At 45.0% G+C, this 22,737-nt stretch overlaps 1 protein-coding gene across 1 annotated transcript in view; it reads right to left on the bottom strand.

Annotated features, from left to right (window-relative positions):
* Window positions 1–22,737, bottom strand: part of ACVR2B (activin A receptor type 2B) — a 133,306-nt gene that overhangs the window by 77,718 nt on the left and 32,851 nt on the right. The window contains exon 2 of the mRNA XM_085316419.1: window positions 21,903–21,971. Within this exon, the coding sequence (XP_085172545.1) occupies window positions 21,903–21,971 (69 nt within the window). The remainder of the gene's footprint in view (window positions 1–21,902; window positions 21,972–22,737) is intronic.

Raw genomic sequence — 22,737 nt, 5'->3', positions numbered from 1 at the left:
TCCACCTAGGGATTGATACCCTACCATAGCTTCACTTGAAAATATATATTCTTATCGGAACGGGGAAAGGCATATCTCCAAAATGGCACGGCACTTCTCAAGTGAGAAACAAAGCAGAAAATTAAATAAAAATGTTTGAGGAAATGGTTTGCTTGCTGTYGAGCATCCTTCAGTGTGAATGGATATGTACCATTTCCACTAACACTCTGCTCTGACAGCGAGATTGCTTCTCGTACGACCAGCACACGTGAAAAGGATGAGGGAAGATAGACTGTCAAGAGGAAACCTGGGGGAGAAACAGCTTCCTTTACTGGAACTAAAGGATTTACACTATCAGATGGAGGGAAAAAACAGAGATTATTTCATGTTGAAATGTTGATAGAAGTAAGAGTGTAGTCATCCTGATATTTTATATCTGATTCTAAAGTATAGTCATAGAAAAAAAAAAAAAAAAAAAAGAAAAGAAAAACTTGTGCATCCCAATCATATCTTACTCTTTGCTAAATATCCTTCATTAAGTTTAAAAGACAACACCGACACAAATTCAATGTCAAAGCGTACCGCTTGATATTTATTTTCCAAAAATTCTTTACTGGCAGGGTCCAAAAGGCAGCATCCCACCTCCCAGCAGGTCTAACAAGAATTAACAGTCGTGCAATCCACTTTTTAGTCACTCAGGAACAGGGATAACAAAAATGCACTTGCTGGCCACGCTGCAGCGTGAGTTAACAACATTCCCGACATCAGATTACGTTTCGTTCTGCCTTTGGCAGAAGTCCGAAGTTTCATTCTTAAAGTTGCAGAATAGATACGTTTGATTTGTGATTGAATGGCAGATTATAATCAACGTCGGGACACTCATTCACTCACAGAATAAAGCCACAAAGTCCTCCATAAATATTTATAATTTTTTCCTCCACATTTGTTAGTATAATTAAAGGGAAAGAAATTCAATGCAATGGTCGGGGGAAGGGAGGGAAGTAAAACCTCTCTCTACGACGTCCTTTAAAATTAAACGTGGAGACAGCAACGGCTTATTGTCTACACTCCTCTCCAACCAGCAACACACGAACAGCGGAGCCACAGAAAAACCTCGACAGGATACTGGTTACAAACACCCTTCAGGAAATTTTTTCCAAAACGGTCATTCGGAGGGCAAAAAGATGCAGGGCAGCTCCTTCAGCTCACGGTCACCAGTGCAGAATTTAAGTCACTACTCTCACGGCTGCTCCCCGCGGAGCAAAACCTGGGAACCATCTCCAGTAAGGTAGATAACGTCAGAAGCTGAGAACTTAAGTTTAGCACTGCACTTTTGAGGAGCCAGTCCAAWTTGCAAGGGGGGTTGAACCTTTTGGATGGAGGGTTTTCAAGCTCTTCTTCAGCTAGAAGGGGCTGAAGCTTCTGCGTTCAGCTTCTGGCACCTATTCGTTCCTTCTTTAATAATACATGCTCCTGTTAAAAAGGATGGCGCGTTATTTTTAGACTATCCCATAACATATAAGAAGCCATCAGCTAGTTTTTAAATCTTGGAAGGGGAGCTGARAATAAAAACAGGGCACAGGTACCAGCTGCTTCCAATTTGTTTGGAAAAATTGGCATGCTGGATGAGGAGGCATCAAAAACATGACTAGCTTGCTTTGGCCATCTTGAACATGCTGCGGGTGACCCTGCTYGAGCAGGGGGGTTGGACTAGATGATCTCCAGAGGTCCCTCCCAACCTTGCCCATTCTGTGATTCTGGGATAACCCAACCTGGAACACGCTGCTAGAAAAGGAGGGAGAGAGAGGGAGAAAAATAATAACCACACAAAACAAAACCTACTGAAGTGCTATTGCTTGGAAACCACTTTAATGAAAGCSACTGCAAAATATGACAAGATACCTAACCTGCACTGACAGGGAAAACAGTGAAATGAAATCCACACATCCACTTTTACGTGCCCTCTGCTATAAAAAGAGCTGGAAAATAACCATTTCGCAGCTGAACACGTTAGAAAGATCCAACGCCTCTCTGAATCTAAAGGCTGCTGTTACACGAGGAGAAACCCTTCTGGAAGCACCTGCTTTGAAGCAGGAAGAGCTGTCTTTGCCACCTCTATAAAGGACAACAAGCTTAACGGAATTAAGAGATGCCTCGACAGTGCTTCTAATTGGCTTTGGGAGGAAAAAAAAAAAAAAAAAAAAAAAAAAAAAAAAAAAGTTGCTCTTTCCAATAAAGTAACATGTTAGAGATCTGTTTCTAAAGGATGCTGCCACTATGCTAAATTTTAGGGCGCCTGTGTTTCTTGTCCACGAAGGAGCACCTCCATGCTCACCAACCTCCATCAGTGCAATGTCCAAAAGAGGGGCTGGCGCAGACTAATTTTTCTCCAATTTCTCTGGAATTCATTCCTCCACCAAAAAAAAAAAAAAAAAAAAAAAAAGGAGGTTCTCCTTTTGGTCCCGAAACTGAACTCCTCTCCAGCGACTTGATAAGCAATGCTGAGTTGCTCTGATAACARTGTGACTCTAGCTGCAAACTCAGGGCAATGGGACTCAAGTCTTTACTAGCAGTATCACATCAAAAAAATTATTTTATATATCTATGTTATATACACACACACACATAGATAGATAGATGGATGTGGAAAAGGTCAGTGCTCCAGCCTTTACTCATTAAACACAYAGCAGAGCCCAGCACAGTTCGCTTGCTGGATATAGTGGCATTCTCAAAAATATGTCAGCGATATGKAAGGTTTATGGCATTTATTTTTTGATTCAAAGATCTGCTAAGTCCGATGCAGCTAAACACGCCATGGGGCATTTGGCACAAATAAAGTCAAGTGCATTTTAAGACAGTTCTACTAAATAAYTATGTCACCCATCACTTTGGACTTCCTTATCTCCTTACCTGATAGTTTACCGTACAGCTACCAAGACTGACCGTTGGTTCCACACAAACAGCAAGAAGCTCGGAAGAACAGTATCGTCTTTAGATACTCCAATAACAAATGACTGATCTGTAGCCCAAAATTAAAAAACAACAAACAAACAAAAAAAAAACTGCTCTGCAGCGTGACCAGGTCATAAAGTCAAGCCACCGTTAGATTTATACCCTAATTCCACGTTTACTCTTTCCTATCTTAAAGGAAGCAGAGGGAGCTCAATGGGCCAAACTTATGAAGTAGAAAGAGCAGATTATAACTCTCACTGTTCCAGCAAAACCACAAAGCGACCTCGGTATGTAATAACGCTTCCGACCAGCAAAGCCCAATTACTAAGCACCACATCTGCTTGAGCGTTTCCAGCTCCCACCGCAGTGCGGTGGCCCTACCAGGAGACCACAAGCACATGCTGCCYTTCTGGGCAAGACAAGTTCATGTCTCGCCTTCCTGGCAGCGCCCCGGGACGTGGCTCCTTCTGCGCATGGTCGGCTCCGAACTGGGAGCCTGTTAATCACCCTTGCCCTGATCCTACYAAATGCATCAGCAGCAGTGAGTCGATGGCAAGGGCTGAGCTCCCCAAGTTTCGCTGCATCCTTGCATCGCTCCTCTGATGCCAGCTGCTATGCTGCAGGAGCTAGAATATCCCCCATTAATCATTTCTAATTTCAGAGGCAGCACATTAGTCTTCTACCTTTCAGAACAGCTTTTCAGAGCCAACTAAACACCTTCATGGCAATGGCAACCTGTGGAGGAGCAGGAAGAGAACTGCCATCTTCTACCTCTTCTCTTGGAGCACCAAGACKTCAAAACCTCCTATCTCTGCTTCTTGGCCTCCAAAAGACATAGAGCAGCTCAGGGGGCCTACACACAAAAACCTCATCAGCTGAGCAAAAGCCTTGCTTACTACCACCCTTTCAACAACCAGTTAGCAGCATCCTAATTGTCCAACTAGATGTAATGAACTCAATCCAATTTTACCTCATGCACTTTCACTAACAGACAATATGAATTAAGGCACAGGGCAACTCRCCTTTTGCTATTTGAATAAAATAAGGGAATTCAGGCTATTGGAACTGGAAATATCTGTACCTTCAAGTCCGCAAATAAAATATCAATCTGGATCAGGACCATCAAAAAGCAAGYATATCCAAGGGTTGCTTGATGGCCTCTACACCATATTCCAGTTTAAGCTTCCTCATCTATCAGATGAATGTCTACACTGTCAACTCCCCAGGTTCCGTCTCTCACTTGGAAAGGGGTCCGAAGAGGGGCCTGAGCCACTAAAACAAGTGGAAGAGCTGGAAATCATTCTTACACATAGAGCGTTTTGGCTCACCAGCACTTGGACATCTCCTGCAGGCATCACATTTAATTTGCAAAACCCTCTTGCACATGTGTCCTAGAAATCCCTTCCCTCCCAAGACGGCAYGCATGGGCACCCAAAGTCCCCTCCGCTTGGCATGTGGGGCATGGGAAACGCGAACAGAGTGGAACCACCATTTACTGCCCTGGGTGTGGTTTTTCCAGCACTTTTTTGCCCAGCCAGAGATGGAGAGGCAACACAACAGCTGCAACAGAGGAGGAGATGGAGACTTTTTTTTTTTTTTGGTCCAGTTCCCTGTCACACTGAAAGTAATCTCTGCTCTCATCATCAAGAATGCTTGCAATGACTGCAGAACACAAGAACACAAACCTGATTTTCACTCGCTGTCCCTCAACTCAGGTTAACAATTACATTAAGCTTTTACTTCCTGGCACAGGTTTTTCAGCTTTTATTTTTTGTTTTGTTTTTAAATTGAGCCTCACTGTACTACAYACAAACCTTCCACATAATGAAGTAAACAGCACCACAATGCATTCCTTAACACTAGCCGAACCACTAAATAGCTGCTTGTAGTTTGACGCCGAAGCAGCTGGGTGTTGGATTACAAACGGAAAACAAATGCCAAGGCATGGCCATAATACRCGCGTTACATTGATGACCTACTGCACCGAGCTCTGCACGCTCGCCCGCCGCTTCGGAAAGCAGGGCGGCAATTCGGAAGCTTTTATGCTCAAATTGTAGAAGACAGCAAAAGTTAGGCTTGTAATTCAGATTAAAAATAAAAAAAATAAAAATGCAAGGCAAAAAGTTTTGCATGTACAAAAAAAAATAACCACAGCGGCTGGAAGGAGCAGGAGTAAAGTTCAGCCTTGCAGGAATGGTGCATGGCATGGGGCAGAATTTGAGACTTGCAAAAAGTTTCCAAAGTGGCGATATCTTCACAGCTCCCGCAGGACTCAGCAGGGCTGAGGATTTTGGAGGCAGATCACCGCAGCTTGAGACCCTTCAGCTTCCCGATCCTCCCCTTGCAASGGAGCCTGCCCAGAGAACAGCGGTGATTTTCAAAGCACACGGAGCGTACAACTGAAAGTCCCAACCAAATAGCACACGTAGCATTTTAAAGCATTGTATCAGCACAACACAAGCTAGAGTACGCTTATTAAAACTGTGTCGTTCACCAAGCGCTTTTAGGTTTCAGATGAGGTATGGAAGGTCTKTGACCTCACGTGCAGTGGGAAGAAACAGCAGCGGCCATTCAGGCTACAATTCTAGTTAAAACATAGCAAATAACAGGTGAAATCCCCCCCCAAAAAAATGGCATTTTTACCATCAGATAAAAACCGCACCTAGCTACATCACTCAAATCCTAGCGAGGGTAAAGCGGGGAAGTTCTCATCCGCAGTCCAGGGCGGTCCTGGGAGAGGAACGAAGCAGAGCCGTACCTGCCTTGCCCAACCACATCATCCCAACGCTACTTGTGCCTCACCTCCAGTAAAATTTATCGCAGAATAGGTAGCATACATTAGTGGATACCACCGCAACAACACACCCACTCAGTCCCCGAGCCAGGGCTCGCAAGCACCTCGCCACCACCAAAATCAGAGCGTGGCCTAGTTTGAAGCTGCTGTTCAGGGCCACGTGCCGTCGGATCGCACGCAACGCTTCAAAAATTTATTTGGGTGCTGCGGAGTTAGCTGCAGGAGTTTTTAACTAACAGTCACTACGATGTGACAGGAAATAAATTGCCAGCATTCCCTCAAGATTGCGTTTGCTAAAACGTATCAAAAAAAAAAAATCAAAGTAAGCCTTCAGCTTTGCAGCAGCGCTAGAGGATGCATGGACGTGGCAGAAGATGAGGCAGCTTGGACTCCAGGAAGGGGGAAAATAGAGAGGCTGTTTTATTTATTTATTTATTTATTTATTTATTTGTGGGACATACCTCATAACAGGGTCCAAAGACCAATTATATTAACCATTGCACCAAACTCTGAGAAATTACATGCTTTGGGTTTCAGAAGATAAGAAAGCTTACAATACTTTATACAGCTTTGATTTTTATTCGCTTACATGTTTTTTGGTTTTCAAATGCTCTACTCCATACAAAGCAGGAATTCCTCAATACACAAAGTCAAATTTAAGTCACTTGGAGAGAGCCAAAACTTCTTTACATCCTCTCCTTTTCCAAGATACTCATCAGGAACATCTCACAGGTTCCTTCAATCTTTCGGGAGTTGGTTGCACAAGCTTGCAGACACTTGATTGCAAGYGTTTAAAGAGTTTATGGGAGGTTTCCTCCCCCTTTGGGAAGATGGTCCTTGTAACACTCAAATATCCCTGACAGCAAGGCATTAAAGCTGGACTGATTCAGAAACTAATGGCATCTTACTCCAGCCAGCAATGGAAAGCCCATGCCTGGACTTTACTACCATCTGCTCCCAAGCAGGCAGAACAGAGTAGCTGCTGGAAACTGCAAGAGGCTGGGCCAGAGACAGGACCTGCAAACATGCACCAAAAAAAAAAAAAATAGCAAGCCTGATGGATTAAGAAGCAATTTGGACTGGAAAGAAGAGACATTTAAGAAGGGAGTCTAAAGGGACACACGCTTTACCAGCGATGAGGTGGCAGCAGCGAGTAGAATTTGGTTCTCTGCATTTTCMTTTGCAGTAATGTTCTCTCCACTAAAGGAGGGCAAGTTTGCTGGGAGAATTTTTGATTRTGCATCCAAAAGGAAAACAAGTCAAGAGGCACGACGGTTGTTCCATTCTTGGTCCTGATCCAGGCTGTTTTGTCTCCCCCAGTCGGTCAGGCAGGAAAGGCTCCCAATTGCTAACTACATGCCTAAATTAAAGAGTGCATAGGAATTACCCTTGGGAACATCGAAAACTTCAGAGAAACTGGATCTGGCCCACGAGCATTATAGTGAGGCAGACTTCAGGAGAACATTAGAGGAAAACGGAGACATTCGTGAATGCCACCAAGTGTCCCTGATGCATCCCTCCTCAGTCCTGTTGAATTCTGTTAGGATTTACTCAAGTTATTGTAAATTCTTCTTTTACTTGTGCTATTGCTGGGACATTCATTGAACACAAAAGAAAAGGAAACAGCTCATCGGGGGCAGGAGCRGACACATAGCTACAAGGCAAACTCCACTATCGGAGAAAGATGTTTGGTCACCAGCTGACTGATGGAGGAAGAGAAACTAGCTGCCACAAAAGGAAGGACTGCCTTCTTACACAGCAGACTTGAGACCTCTGCCAGTGATGAGACAGCTCACACAATTCGGCATTTTTGACTGTAATACATTTATAACGGAATGAAGGTGAAAGGAAAGAATCACTCCAGTGAGACAGCATTTCTTTTTGGGGTCCAGCGCATATGAAATGCTGACTARTTTTGCCAACAGCTGCTTCAGAATCTGCACTATTTCCAGGGGTGTTTCCATCCTCATTTACTCCATTTAGCTAGAATAACTCATTCATTTTGTAACAGTAGCTGGAGAGGTTTGCAGCGTTACTACTTTTAAAGAAGAGAAAGTTGGGATGAATTTGAAGAAGAATGAAAACAAAAAAAAAAGTGATTCAGTTGTAAATTCAGTTTTGAAGGCACTYCAAAAACATGATCCTACCAAGACAGCAGTAGCTTTTCCATGCAGGTGTTTTAATGCAGGGCAATTCCTTCATGGAAGGAAAAATCCCATCTAACACTCCAAAATACACAGTAGTACCTCAGCTGGAAAGCACGCTGCTGGGCACAGGGGGGTCCCCTTCAGCCCCTTGCAGGGAGCAGAGCTGCACCCAGCAGCAAGCATGGCCCAAGCACTTTCCCTGTGCAGGGTCAGGCTGGGCCTGGCAGAGTGGCTCCCGCCTGACAGCCTGGCTGGTGGCCTGCAGACCACATGGAGCCAACGTCYGGATTACAGTATGTTTTAAAGAGCACCCAGCAGGCTATCTTGGAAACGAGCGCTGGGCCAAGCAAAATCAGGAATGTTGGAAGAGATGCAACTGTAGAAGGTTACATGGACAGAGCGCTTAAAGGAGAAGAGCCCAGCTTACAGCTTGCCAAGTTGACAGAGGAGCTGCCCAGCCTCCCTCCTTCCTCTGTCCTCTTCGGACATGCGACCCTTAGCTTTTTCTCCAGGTTTTTCCTGCACTTTGGTTGCACACAGCAAACAGCACAGTGTGAAACAGCCTCACCGCAGTGGCCAGCTGGGTGAGACATGGAAAGAGCAGACAATTGCTGGCCAACAGCAGCGAGAGCCGAGAGCACAAGAAGGTGCTGCTGGTATCATGGCAAAGGATTCCCAAATACACTCCAGCTTTGGGGGACCAGGGGAGAGGAAATAAATGGAAATGGTGCTGCCTTTTCCACTGGAGACATCACTTATGTCAATCAAAGGGGCAAAAAAGTTATTAAAAGTTTGCGTTTACGACCAATGACAAGCATTTAATTGCATTAACAAACATCTCCTGCAGGCATGGCACCTGTTCTGCCAAATCAAGTCCTAAAAGTTAGGATAAGGACAGGAGTATGTACCAGCTCCTGAGCCAAAGCAGGACCACTCTCATTTGTTGCATGCTGAAAACATGTCCAAAATCAGATAGCAATGGAAAGCTGGACTKTAAACTCAAGAATCCCGTAGCCTTGGCACAGAGTCAAGAGCAGCCAGAAAGCATCAAGATGCCACCACAAAGGCTGGTTCCTAAATATCAAAAAAGCAGAGAAGTCCAAATTTACTTTTGATGGTTATAAACTCTAGACCCCTTTCAAAACAAAACCACTACACTGGAGAGAGGCAGGGGAGTTTCCTGTAACCGTTCCTGACGCAGCGCACACATATCGACTGCCCAAAACACTGACTCAGGCAACTTCATTCTAGGGAAACGATCTGTCCCAGAACGCTTCCTAAGGTAGGGCACGGCATCTGCTAAGACACTGATACACTGCAATAGTGACAACTTCATTTTAAAGCACTTTGCAAACTCTAGCCTTCTTGTAAGTGCCCAAGGAGGGCTACACAGCGAGCACAAACATATCAATCCCACCCCAAAGTGGGGAAAATGCAGCAGTTATTATCAGCTATAAAAAGTAAGCAGAGGGATGACTAAGTAGGCTGATTTTGCAGAACTAATGCACGTATTTAACTACACAAGAAACGTCTTCACTCAGCTTCTCAACATGTCTAACGTGAGGCTTGCAAACGCGTAAGAGATTCCAGCAGACATATGCAGACAGTGGGGGGGGAGGGAAGCCTTCACCACAGAATAAAACCTTCCTCATTTTATAAAGCTGTAATTCCCCCTCAAGATTAATACGTTGCAAGAGTCTGCACGAACTCAGGACTAGCCAAGCAGTTTCCATACGAAATCTTCTCGTTCCAGATAAGCAAAACGTCAGCGRGCATCAGGTGAGCCTCAAATGGGATTGCCCTTTCTCCACGTTGACTGCTAGCCACTTACCCAGCTTACCTTGAGGGCCATGTGGCACAGATCAACTGAGGTGAATCCTACACGGACAAAGGTTACAGTATTTCTTTCACAGATGGAAGGTTTGCACGCACACAGAGTGACCTTTGTGTTTTGTGGAAAAGGTAGTTTGACTTGGAAAAAAATAGGGGTTGTGTCAGCCACCATGACCAGTTTGGGAGGTGAGGTTATCCAGGGTGCTGTCAAGCAAAAAAAAGCATCAGCCTTAGACTCTCAAATACCTCTCAAGCTATTTTCTCCCCCCTGCTCTATTTTTCTAACACCAGGAATTTTCAAGTTGTACTCCAGGACCTGCAGGCTTGTAAGTGCCCCACAGCCAGCCTAGGCTTTCAGTTACAAGCTAGACAACAAGTATTAATTTCTCCATGGAAAATTCAGAGGGGGCATCACTTCTGGGAGGGGGRAAAAAAAAATCCTTGTCTCAAATCCTGTTGAAAATTTCAGGTGGAAAAGCTCTTGCAGCATTCCCATGCACGAAGGGCATCTGCAGAGCGAGGGACYGAGGCCCAGCAAGGCTGCTGCAGATTCACATCCCAGCTAATTTTGCAACACCTTCCGCGCCAACGAGTGCCCAGGTACACAGGCAGGCAACAGCGGCGCACGCCGTAGGCCTCTCTGCTCTGCAGTACGCCCTAGTGCTGCTCGTCCAGCCCCGAAGAAGGAAAGCGGTGTCTCTTGATTTCATCAGGAGGAACTTAGCAGAGGAATGGGCAAATAAATACGTAGGAGATGGAGATACCAAAAATTAAGTTGCGTGATCCTAAAGTGTGGAAGCAGAAAAGGTGCAAAAATTTAAAAAAGTGAAGGAAGTGCTGAAAAGAAACAGCAACGAGCCATCTTGTCTTTTTAGCTGCAAAAACTTCCTACCACCCTATTCCTTCCTCTCCAAATCATATTAGCACTAGGCATTCCTAAGGGTCCCCTCTTCCTTCCCTCTCCTGGGAATTAGGGCCCTCCAAATCCCTAAAAATAAGATAACCTTTTTTTTTTAAAAAAAAAAAAAAAAAGGAAAGCATGTTTTAAGATCCACTGTAAACTGCTAGAACTGTAGAATTATTTTAAACATCAATCTCCTGCCATGAGGTCAACTTCGACAACAGAAAGGAACGGCTCCATTTCCCTTTCAGGCTCATATCTAGTTGGGAAAACTGAAAAACCTGGGAAACAAGTATTTCCAGGCTATTTTTTCCCCCCTCRAGTATCATTATAAAATATCATCAAAAATGACATTACTGTCATGATGGTAACCACAATACTTCGAACCAATAATGTCTTAAYGAATATTTTAAGATGAAATCTGCAAGAAAAGATAATATTTAAGACATAGGGTTTTTTCTTCTTTTTAATTATGAAAAAGAGAAATAGAAAAGGCAAAATAAATATTTCCCTAATTTTCCAAAGCTAGAATAGAAAAGAGGAAAAGAGATGCTTTTTCTTTTTCTTTTTTTTTTTTTTTTGGTGGGGGGCACTTTCTAGGAAGAGCTCTCTCAGCAGTTCCTATTAACTTTCTCCTGCAGCTTCTTTGAAGTGAGATCAACAAGAACAACTTAATTTACAGTCCACATAAAAGGCATTTCCAAAGATACGCAGGTAGGCAGAACAAGTTTAGTAGGACATTAGCGAATTAATTCGGTCTGGTTACCTGTTGCCCACTTGTGATTTAGCTCACGACAGCTCATCTTCCGCAAAACAACAAAACYGCTAAAGGGAAGGGTACAGAAAGCACTACGGGAAGCAAGGGAAGGGAGCAGGTTTAACGCAAGTCCACGCGAGCTGCGCCCCGTGACATCTTTACATTGCAGCCAAAATCCATCAGATCACAGCAGAATCCATCAGACCTTGCAAAAAATAAATATATACATATATATATATACATACATATATATTATATAAATAAATATATATATATATATATATATATTTATACATACATATCTATATATATGCCAAGCAGCCGGGAGGCAGCCAGCCCAGGAAGGAGCTCCGGGAAAACAGGCTCACACCAGCCTCCAGAGCCGGTCGAACATAAGGAGCTGAAGAGAAAAAAAAATGCATAAAGAATTGCAAGCATCCACCCCCAACCAGCCGCTAGGGAAAGGGATAAATAAAAAAAAAAACCCTTATCAGGCATGTTTCTAAGAACTCCGGACTAATAGCAAATCAGTTGTCACCAAGTCCAAAGAGCAGCTGAGGAGAACATCTTCTTGACGGAGAGAGGTTTCTCCACCCCAAGTTCGGCTCTGACAGCCATCTCTTCTACTGAGCAGCCAAGACTGACTTCAGGCTACTCTCTCTTCCTGTAAATCAGAGATAAAAATCTGTAAAGCTGTGTAATCTGTAAAGCATCCTGGCTCTCCTGGCCTAGCCACTGCTGACAAGCTTGGCAGAGGCACCTGCAAAACCATTCCAGTGTGCTCCGGGCTCAGCCACGTTTGTTCCGACAAGCGAGAAAACGTTTCCTCAAGCCAGAGCAACCAACTTCTTCCCCCAAGAAAGAAAGGTGGAGAGAGCACACCCCGAAAAAAAAAATAGCAGGAAGAAAAGCAGACAAGGCGTATCAGAAATAACAGAGACTCATCAAAAAAAGAAACCCAGCTCCCAAGCTCATACGCCACTTGTTACCAGCTATGTTTTCCACCAGAAGAAACCTCCTGTAAACACCACATCTCAGAAGTGCCAGATGCCACCAGGGATGAAGAGGAAGCCCGCAAAGACGAGGTATTAATCAGGTGGAGGATGYAGTCCCTCGTCTTGATGGAGGTGGCTGATGCTGCAGCTTCTAGATCCTGATACTGATGAACAAGGCAGCTGAATAGCATAAAGCTGCACCAAGAGCAGATACTCTCCCAGCAGATGAAGTTTGAGAGCTCTCATACAAAAATCTTTCTGGGGAGAATTTTCCCTCCTACAAAGAGCTTGGAGATGTCAAACACGTTCTGTCCTTCACAGAAAGCGCCAAAGGACCAGAGCTGGTCACATTAACCTGACCCAAGTCTTCAGCCTTCAAGCAGAAACTTCACCGGCAGCACTAAAAGAGCTGCTAAGAGAGACCGACTGCTTTAGCAACTGCACTACACTACAAAAAGACAAAAACAACCTTGGTTTGAAGAAAGCCTGCAATGCAATGAGAAACTTCATGCACCATCCTCTCCAGCTGACATGAGCCAACCTGTACCTCCAAAAACATTAGCAGTTACTTCCTGCCCTTTTCTTCCTTCCTGGAATTTCTCAYTACCCAGCAAGAAGCTGGATTTTTGTCTTCTACAGTCTCATCTACCAARCCTTTAAAGAAAATACAAAATCTTCATCTAATGAAAAATGTTTTCCAGCCCTTGAGGAAGAGGACAGGGAGAAAAAACAAATAAACAAAAAAAATCGTAGTAGTATGAAAACACAACCAACCTACATTCTCACATCTTAAACTCCAGGAGGCAAATAATAATAATAGTTATATTTTTTGCTGATTGCTTTCAATTCTCAGCATCCAAAGTTAATTCTGCAGGTTTTACTGGGAGGGAGGGGAGAGAGCAGGACAATGAAATCATTTTTAAATGCTTAGTTTGACAACCATCTACTCAAAACTGAGTACCTATCCATGGCATTGGAAAAGGAAGGGGTAGCTTTTCACATCACTCAACACCATGGTCTACATCCAAAACCTGCTATCCAGGACTACCAGACACTTCAGCAGAAGATCCAAGAAGATTTATAGGCGGTCGACTCTGGATTACAAGTACCAAAGGAAGTTTTCCTCCCAACATCCACAAGTCAGAGGTTGATTTATACCCTAACATATAGCACATTATATTCCTTAGAGACCACTTCTTGTCTTCAACCCCTCTGCCATTGCTGAAAGTAGAGATTTGAGTTGTTTCAACAGTTGTACGATTTATAAATACTGAAAGCAGCACTCAATTTAGGCTGAAGACAGTTAAAATCGCTTAGACCAACAGAACACCAAGTGGTAAAGAACCATAATGAGACGATGACACGTTCACAACCTAAAGCTTTCACTAAAATCTTGCGGCCCGAGAAAGCTCACTCTTTCAGCACAGAAACATTCAGTCCCTGCAATAGCTCGAAGAGTAAATTTTGGCATACGTCAGAGAAGCCTGGGAAGAGGTCCTGAAGAGCACAAGCATCCATTAGACAGACACCTGGGAAACATCACTAGCCAGGAGGTTGCAAATGAGGTGCTGCCCAAACTAACTCAAATGCGGCCAAACATTCACCCAAATCCCCATCACTGGTGCGTCAAGGAGCCAGGATGACTTTAGGAGCCCTTGACGAGCCAATTCGACAAAAAGTAGGATTCCAGGAAAGAAGTTGCAGAATGCCAGAAGTACAGGACAGAGCTTTCTTCTTCAGCAAGCACAACATGGTCTCTTCACAAGTGGTTTTTTTCAGGGGTGGGTTGGTTAGCTGGGGGGGTTTTTGACGGTTTTCGTATTTGAAGACAGAACGTGTTACTCCAAGCTGAGTCACTACAGAGATGCACACACTACTGCGAGACCAGGTGTTTTTGCAGAATCTAAGCTTGAGATGAAGTTCTCCCATACGTAAATTATCAAGACAATAGAAATCTACCTCCTCGGATTTTCCCCTGGACCAACGGGATCTTTGGGGACACCTCTGGAGATGGGCGATCACAGACTTCCCCTCGCTGGGACGGCACCAGGCATCACCCCCCGCAGAGCGTGGCRCTCCGCTTCGGGGTGCTAAAACCAGCACGTCCGCATCCCACAGGTACGCTGCAAGGTCTATCACCTTCAAGATGCATCAGAGTGAAGTTAGTCATTCATGGAGATGATCTGATACTGCTGCTCCTGCAAGCCTTTCCAGCACCGTTAATGTCTCAAGGACATGGGCACTTACAGCACATCGTGTACCCAAATGCAACGGGGCTGAAGGTACCAAGATTTAGAGGCTCCAAAACATTGTGAAGGAAGCCCTGCCAAAACACAGCGCTAACTTTTATAATCAGATCAAACTGTCCAAAAAGGGAGGGGGGGAACAATTTATCTATTCCACTAGAAAAAAATCCGCTGGGTGAGAGTGACCAAACCAGGAAGAGCCAGCTATGTTTCACAATCCAGAAACCAGCGCCACAAAAGCTCATCCCCAGGAGCACCGACATCCTAATGAAAACAAGACCCCTGCCATGAAAAAGGGGCAAAAGAACAAAAACCGCTTTCCACCGCTATTCGGTCCTGTGACCACATGTCAAAGTTGCTGTCCTCCTCCACCAAAAAAATAAAATAAAATAAAGGGCTTTGGTTTGRGGTTTAAAGAACAAGTAATACCAAACATTTTTAACAGATTCTGGTTTCGTAAAGGTTTTTAAGGGACAGGACGAACCAAAAGGAGCAGCTGCTCCTTCTGGGATTTGATCCTCCTCGCTCTGCTCAATTCAAGCAGCAGCGAAGAGGTGGTGGAGTGGCCTAACGTTTAAAAACACTGTGCGCAAAAAAAAAAAAGATGCCCAAAACACAGGAAACTTTGCAACTTTTCACCTGACCCCTTCGAAAAGAAGGAAGTCCTCCTGCAAATTCCCACCCAGAAATGCCTTAGAGAAAGCAAAGCCCGGAAAGATGGATTAGACTCTTCCGCTGCTTTAATAAAGAGCCTAATGATGTCCAAATTATAGCAAAGCTCAATTGTGTAACCAAGGCGCCTCGATCTCATCCTTGATAAGGACACGGATTTCTGTCTCGCAGGAGAAGCCTGTAGTTCACTAACAAAGTTGACCTTTTATATTATACCCTTCAAGGCCACAATTAGCTGGAGAAATATTGTACTAACTTGGCAACATGACTTTTTGTACACTGGGCTCATTTTTTTTCTTTTTAGCAGAATCTTGCCAAGACCATTACTATCTCCTAACAAGCAGGAAAAAAAAAAATACAAAACCCACAGCTCTCCAGGCCCAAATTACTTTCCACAATTCAATGCAGTTTTAATTAAGATGATTAAATTACAGCAAAAATGATTAAGATGATACCCTGCAGCAAGCCACCAAAGGTATAACACCTTAATCCAGAAGAAACTGGCAGACATATATCCACAATATTCAGAAAAAGCTAGACTTTTACAGTTGTACGTGTGGACCAATTTTAYATCGTGCACACAATAACTTGTGGCATATCTCCCAAGGTAAGAAAAAAAAAAGAGAAAAGAAAAAGAAAAACCACCAGTGACATCCATCAACAGAGCAGTTTTTCCTTAGACTGCACAGAAGTAAGCTACAGAGAAAAATTGAAAAGGCTACAATTACTTTGACAATGTTTCTACAGCTCGGAGGAATTTGGGGGTTGAAATAAATGGTTTCCTTCTCCTTCCCAGGGCTCCCAAAAAAAATCAATTTTATATATAAATTCCCTTTTTTAAAAAAAAATAAATAATAAGCAGAAGTCGGATGAGAAACGCACACGAAGTCACCGCCATCCTCAGGTCCACGCCGCGTTCCCGCTATTGCCCATTAACCCGCGTTTAAACGAACGGCGGAAAGCCTCGGACCCGCGTTTCACCGGCGGAATTTATTAGCTTCAACGTAGCGCAGCCCAGGTTTTAACTTTCCGACGCGCGCGCCCGCGCCGCGATCTTCAAGCTGAGCGGCGGCGTTCGGCGCGTTTTAACCCGTGGTGAGTTGCAAAGTGGCTATTCCTAGGAGGGTCACTATTATATTTAAAAAAATAAAAAAATAAAAATAAATTTTAGGTAGGTGCGGGGATCAGAGCACCTACAGCGCCAAGGACAAGCGCGTTAGTGAAAAAAGCAAACTAGTGGAACTTCAACTTTTTTATTTTATTTTGTTAATCTCTCCAGTTGCCCGTTCGCTCCCTCCCCGCGGTAATTAGCCGTCTCTGTGAAGCGGCGAGGCCAGGTGAGAGGTTAACTTTTTTTATTATTATTATTTTGCTTTAATCGAGTCAGAGAATCCTAAATGGAGAAAGATAAAATTCCAACGTAATCCCCCGCCGAGGCCGCTATGAAATAACTCTTTTGTTTAATTATTACGAGCTGGATGGGCAAACACTATATCCCGACGGACGGAGCGCAGCTGTTACTATAACAGAAAGACATTCATCTCCCATCCGCGGGACCCTGAAATCCTCCCGACAATGCCTGTAAAGCGACTCCCGGCTCGCTCCGAGTTTCCAAGCGCCTTTCAGAGGCGGCACTATTTTTAGCAAACTTTATCTCGTCGCACAGCGCTTCAAAAGTTTTCCGCGCCGGCCGTCTCAAAGGCGTTTACGGCGATCCTTCGAGGGGGCTGCAGGCACGCGGCGAGACCCGGCCGCATCGTGCTTATCTAACAGGGTAATCGCCATCTCTGGGGCTCACGGTTGCCTTTGAAGTTTTTTTTTTTTTTTCCTCCTTCTTCTTCTTTTTGGCTGTTATTTGCATAATAAATAGCCAATCTGTACAGGATGGTGTGGGAAAGGAAATTCTATTACCTATGGAAAAAAAAAAAAAGCATCCAATGTTTGCTTTAATTAGCACTAAGTCCATCCCATTAGATGATAGCAGGAGGTATCTACAGGAAATTATCTATAGCTATAAAAATTATCTATAAAGTCTTCCACAGCTATCTCAGGTACAATATAGACGTGAAAATTCACCGCTAGGGATGGCCGAACTCGCCGCCGATGACAACAAACTCGGCTCCGTCACCGGTATAACCACAGGGTCAGAGTTAGGCTGYACTTGGTGGGGTTTCTGGACAAGCATCTATCACCTTGCAAATCCGGGTAAATGAATGACCTTTACGCCAGACTTCCACCCAGGAGGGGAACTGCCAGCAACAGCAAGCACGTACTTTTGCAGAAATGCTCTACTTGGCTCTCTACAGCTTCTGCAAAGCAACCTGAAGTTTTAGCACTAAGGGCCACTGCGTTGCTTCCAGGACACTAAAAAGCAATTAAAACCTACACTGGAATTTCTTGTTATATCTAAGCATGCCGAGCCTGTCCTTTCTGCAGGCCTGTTTCACACTTCCACATGCAGAAGATGCACCAGAAGCCCTAGGAAGGGACTAGGGGCTATCAGATCAGCGAGGCAGTAAAACAACAGCGATCAGTTAAAAATGTTTATCTCAACAGTTTGTTTTAAAAAAGAGCATTTATCTCTGGGATATTTTGAAAGAATCCAAGGGAGCTCGAATTAGGAGATTTTTGTGGCAAAGTACGCAGAATTCATGCACACGCGCAGTATTTTGGTTGTAGGCACAGCAACTCGAGAACACCCAAACGCAACAGCCCACAAGGCAACCCCAAATACCAAACGCACCATCTTCCTCTCCGATTTCTTCCCAATTGCACTAACGAGGCTTACCTCCCACATGCCCGGCATCCCTCGCGTAAAAGGGAATTTCAAGGGGGAGAATTGATTGCGGCGTGGCAGAAACGGTGCCTACTGCTGCCACCTCCAGCTTTACCCGCTAGGATCTAATTASTGATCACTGCCAAGCACATGTGCAAGTTATCCAGCGTGACTGCAACAGGTATTCAGGAAAACGTATTGTCTCAGGCATAAGAACGTGCTTTAGCAGAGACTTTTCCTACTAAAAACAGGGGGAAAAAAGTGGCTGATAAGTTGTGCACGCACACGAAGGCAAGAAAAGCAGAGTTCAAACTTCAGCGCAGCAGAGAGCTACCCAATAACCGCTGCACTGTAACCCGATCCTCCCCGATGAAAACTCAAGGACAACCCCATTTCTCAGCGTGCACATATATAGGCGATTAGCATGCTTAACCCATTAATTACTCCCCCGAACTAAAGTGGGAACAGAAAAGCCTGCTCTATTTCAGTTGTCAGAGCAGGGAAGGAAATTAATTAATTAAAAGAAATAAAAAAAAAAAAAAATCAAGACTTTGAGAAGTCAGCGGGCCACGAGCACGCAGGTTGGGCTGCTGTTTCGGCCACCCCAAGACTCAACTTGCCGGGATAAGGCTATGCCAGAGGGTACTGCAAGCATCCGTGCAGCRGAGTAGCCGGGTTTCAAGTCAACTGTGGTTTCACCCACTGATTACAGAGTAATTACACATGACAGCCTACRGGTCTCAAACAAAGCAAATAACTAGCACAGGATCTAAGCAAGTGTGACTCAACAAGCTCTTTCTAGACCARAACCATAAAGACCAGAATAAAATAGACCAAAACCATCACATCTGCAAAGCTCAAGCGTCCTGGTTTCCAGAGAAGTCTCAACAAGCAACAGAGATAACCACCATTTGCAGACAACTCCTCCAAGCAACAGAAGGAGCCAGCAGTCCACAGAAGTAATCTTCTGCTTGCAAAACCCAAGTATGGGCTGAAAGGGCTTAAAAAGCCTGCAGTGCACTCATTGCTTGATTTTTTTTCCCCTCTAAATTCACAAGAAAATGAGGGAGAGTTGCACTGAACATATCTTCACTTCAGACCCACGTTTGCATTCTTGCCTCCCTAGGAATTCAAAATTGGCTGCAGAGAGTAAATCACGTATAAGTAAAATATCCCTAAAAGCCAAATTTAAAAGTTTCACACATCACACAATGCTTTTGTAATAGATAATGCTGGAGGAAAGAAAAGTTAGCAGTCTGGACTGACCATCTGATAAATCATGGACAAACAGAGCTAACTTTATCCCTCGCACCCACTCTGACCCTTAAAATCTCACACCTCGGAGCAATAAATTAGGAGTAAGTATTACATTAGCACTACAGTTGCTGCATATGGAAGCTAAACTTTTGCCACCAGTTAGAAAACAGGTTATGCAAAGGGCGAAAAAAAGCTCTAAAGGAAARAAAAGGAGAGATAGTCCCAGCACCTAAGGTGCTACAGTGCAGGGTCAACTACTCAAACTTTTTTAAATGACGGCCTTCACCACTGCAATTAGAGGATAACTTGGCACAGACTCAAGATTAAGGATTTGTCCAACAAGTGCCAGAGACGCTCATCTTTCCTAGCTTTGGTGTCTTTGCCCTCAAAAGAGCAGCAACATCTTCTGCTTCAAACTTTACTGGAGGAGTCATGCAAAACCTCCGCCACGGTGAGCTCCCTYCTCTTCTGCCTTTATCATAATACGAGTAGAAATTGGACGTGAAGAGCAGAGTTCAAAACACRTATCTCAATTTGTGCAAATGTCCACCAGGATTAAAAATTTATGCAGCTCAATCTGCAAAGCAGCTCATGTGATTAAAAAAGACCTACACCTCTTCTGAATGCATTTTATCCTTCTGAAACAAAAGCAGGAGGACCATATACGTGTCACTAATGGATACACTAGTGCACAACTGGGCGAGTAGAGAGAAAGCAAAGTGAYACCTCCAGTATAAAGGTTAGCGTAACACTCCATTTTTTCCAGCAAATTTAATTCCAAACAAAGAAAAAATGGACAACCTGGTGGTCAGAGCAGTAGCCAAGGAACGGAGAGACCTATCCCGCCACCGGCGCCTGAGATTTCAGAAGAGTCGCTCCCTCCAAGTAGAAGGTGCAGACACACGGGCAGCGGCAGGTCCTTGCCTCCCTGGGTATTAAAAATGCCAAATACAGGATTATCTGGTAAACTTACGTTAGGTCCCATAAATTACGTGCTATAATAAATATACATGGATACAAGTTTCACTCCTACCAGCTCCCGCGTGACTAAGGAAACAAACATTTTCGCAGGCTCGCTTCAGGTCCCCAGCCCCACCAGCGAGCCGAAAGGGCACCCCGCGCCCGCGCCGCTTTTCGCTCCGTCCCCGCCAGGACGAGCCCGGCGCGGCCCCAGACGTCGCCGAGGACCGCGGAGGCGGCCGCGCCAGGAAGGCCCCGACCTGCCCCGTGTTTCGGCCCCCAGCGGGGAGCGCAGGAGAAAGGCAGGGGAGGGAAGAGCTCGCGCTGGCGAAGGCGCAGCCGCCGTCCGGCCGCGAGTCGCCGGCCGCTCGCGCGAGCTCGAGCACCGCCGTCCCGGCGGCTGCGTTCGGCGCGAGGGCGGTAACRTTTTTACCGGCCTCGGAAAGCCTGCTAAAATCTCAGCCGGCGTCAAGTCAAGCTCCACACGGTCAASTGCTAGTGGCAATAGGAAATTTAAGACGTGGTCCTGAGCTGAGGCCTCAAAACGTGACACCGAAACACCTCTCACTACAAGGCTCAAAAGCGCAGCAACTTTATTATTTCAAAGATCTCCTGACTTTCTGGGATCATGCATCCCATGGGAAGAGCATGCAAATAGACCTTCCCTGGATGCCCAGCCTAGAACCACCTCTTCCTTCCCCCTCCTTCCCCATGGATAAACCAAGAYAACGTCTGTTGGGTCCTCTTCCACCTGCAAACGCGTCTGTCCCGCAGAGGAACCGACCGCAGAGCCCCGGCATGTTGCAAATCGCAGTGGCTAAATTCTTGGGCTGGCTCTGACGGTAATCCCATTAACAACGCTCCAAAAGCCGCTGCCCTCGGTGCCCAGCGCGTCCCCCGGCACCGCAGGAGCGGCCCGACTGCCTCCCAGAACCGGTGAAAACCAGGAGAGCCCTCGGTGCTGGTCCGAAAGAGTTGGGGGGGAGGAGGGGGGAAAAAGAAGACCAGGAGAGCCCTCGGTGCTGGTCCGAAAGAGTTGGGGGGGAGGAGGGGGGAAAAAAAGAAAAAGGAGGGGGGGGGAAAAAAAGCGAGGCTAGCCTGTTTCTTTCTTTGCCATCATCTATCCACTGCCAGCAGGGGAGGTCTACAACTGCTCCGTCACGTAAAGCACCCCCGTCCGCAAAAAAAAAAAAAAAATAAATAAATAACCCTGACAAGAGTGTTTTAGTTGATGGAGACCAGACTGGACAGGAGCTTGGTGACAGCTGTAACGTGGTGAGTAGGAGACCTCCGCTTTAATTGGCTGTTTCTTACTATCTCATCAACCGAGTAGAAGGAAAAGAAAAAAGGAGAAAAAAAAAAACACAAAAAAGGCATTACAGCTTGGATGGGTTGCTTAAAGATACAAGAAACAGCACAAATTTCAGTGTGTTAATACTTCAGCTAACTACCCAGGCGCACGTCAGACCCTCGCTTACCTGGTCCAGCGACAGCRGATTTTTAACTCTGCCTTAGCAAGCCGAAACGCACCCCGAAGAACGGCGCGGGGGGAGGCAGCGGGCTGAGCAACACGCAGCGCCCGACCTGGGTGGGCGTCTCTAAATAACGCCACTAAAAATAACATCCTGCCTACCTGCCTCTTTAACGGGGCGTCTTCCTCTCCACGGACCCGTGGCAATGGTTATCTTGGCGCTGTAATCATCTGGATTTGATGACAGATTAAAAAATATATACATATATATATACACACACACACACACATATATCCATCCATCCCACACACCTGTTCAAGAGTTCGGTGTTTTTAAAGGCCATTGCCATTAACCTTAGGCCGTGCACTTCATTGTGTTTAATTAGCAAGCTAATGAAGCCAGTTTTATTCCCTTTCTCAAGCGCAAGAGGATAAATACAAGATAGTGAAAGACGAGAGCAGGTCCATTTGCAGCACAGTTCACTGCTGCATGGCATTACTTAAACTTGCACCAAAATTAAAGTAGTGTAATAGCCCAGGGAAAAGTGTTAGTAATGCATCTCGCAAGGCAAATCTCTTTACACCTTCTGTATTTTCTAAAACTCCTCGATTAAAGCATCATTTCTGAACATTTGGGCTTGCAGAAAATTTGCAAACAAAGGGCTAAAAATGAACATAATGTTTTCCTCAATGAATCCTCTGTATTCCAAAAATTAAGCATAACAGATATATAAAAAAAAAAAAGAGGGGGAGAGGAAAAAAGAAAAGAAAAAAGAAAAGAAATTGCAGCCTGCGCTTGCTTTGTTGCAGGCAGCCAAGGTAGCGATGAGACTCGCCGACAATGGAGGTCACGCTATTTTCGAAAAGCCCACCACTTTCCTACAGTCCTAACGTGTCCAGCAYGTACACGCACAAAAGAAATACCACTTCAAGCAAAGCCCAGCGCTGTGATCCCCTGCAGCCCACAGCAACTTTAGGTGTCTGGGGTGGGGGGGGT

The sequence above is a fragment of the Rhea americana genome, unplaced genomic scaffold (assembly GCF_003343005.1).
Source record: "Rhea americana isolate MKP2758 unplaced genomic scaffold, rheAme1 scaffold_47, whole genome shotgun sequence".
Taxonomy (NCBI): Eukaryota; Metazoa; Chordata; class Aves; order Rheiformes; family Rheidae; genus Rhea; species Rhea americana.
This window is presented reverse-complemented; position numbering and strand designations above follow the sequence as displayed.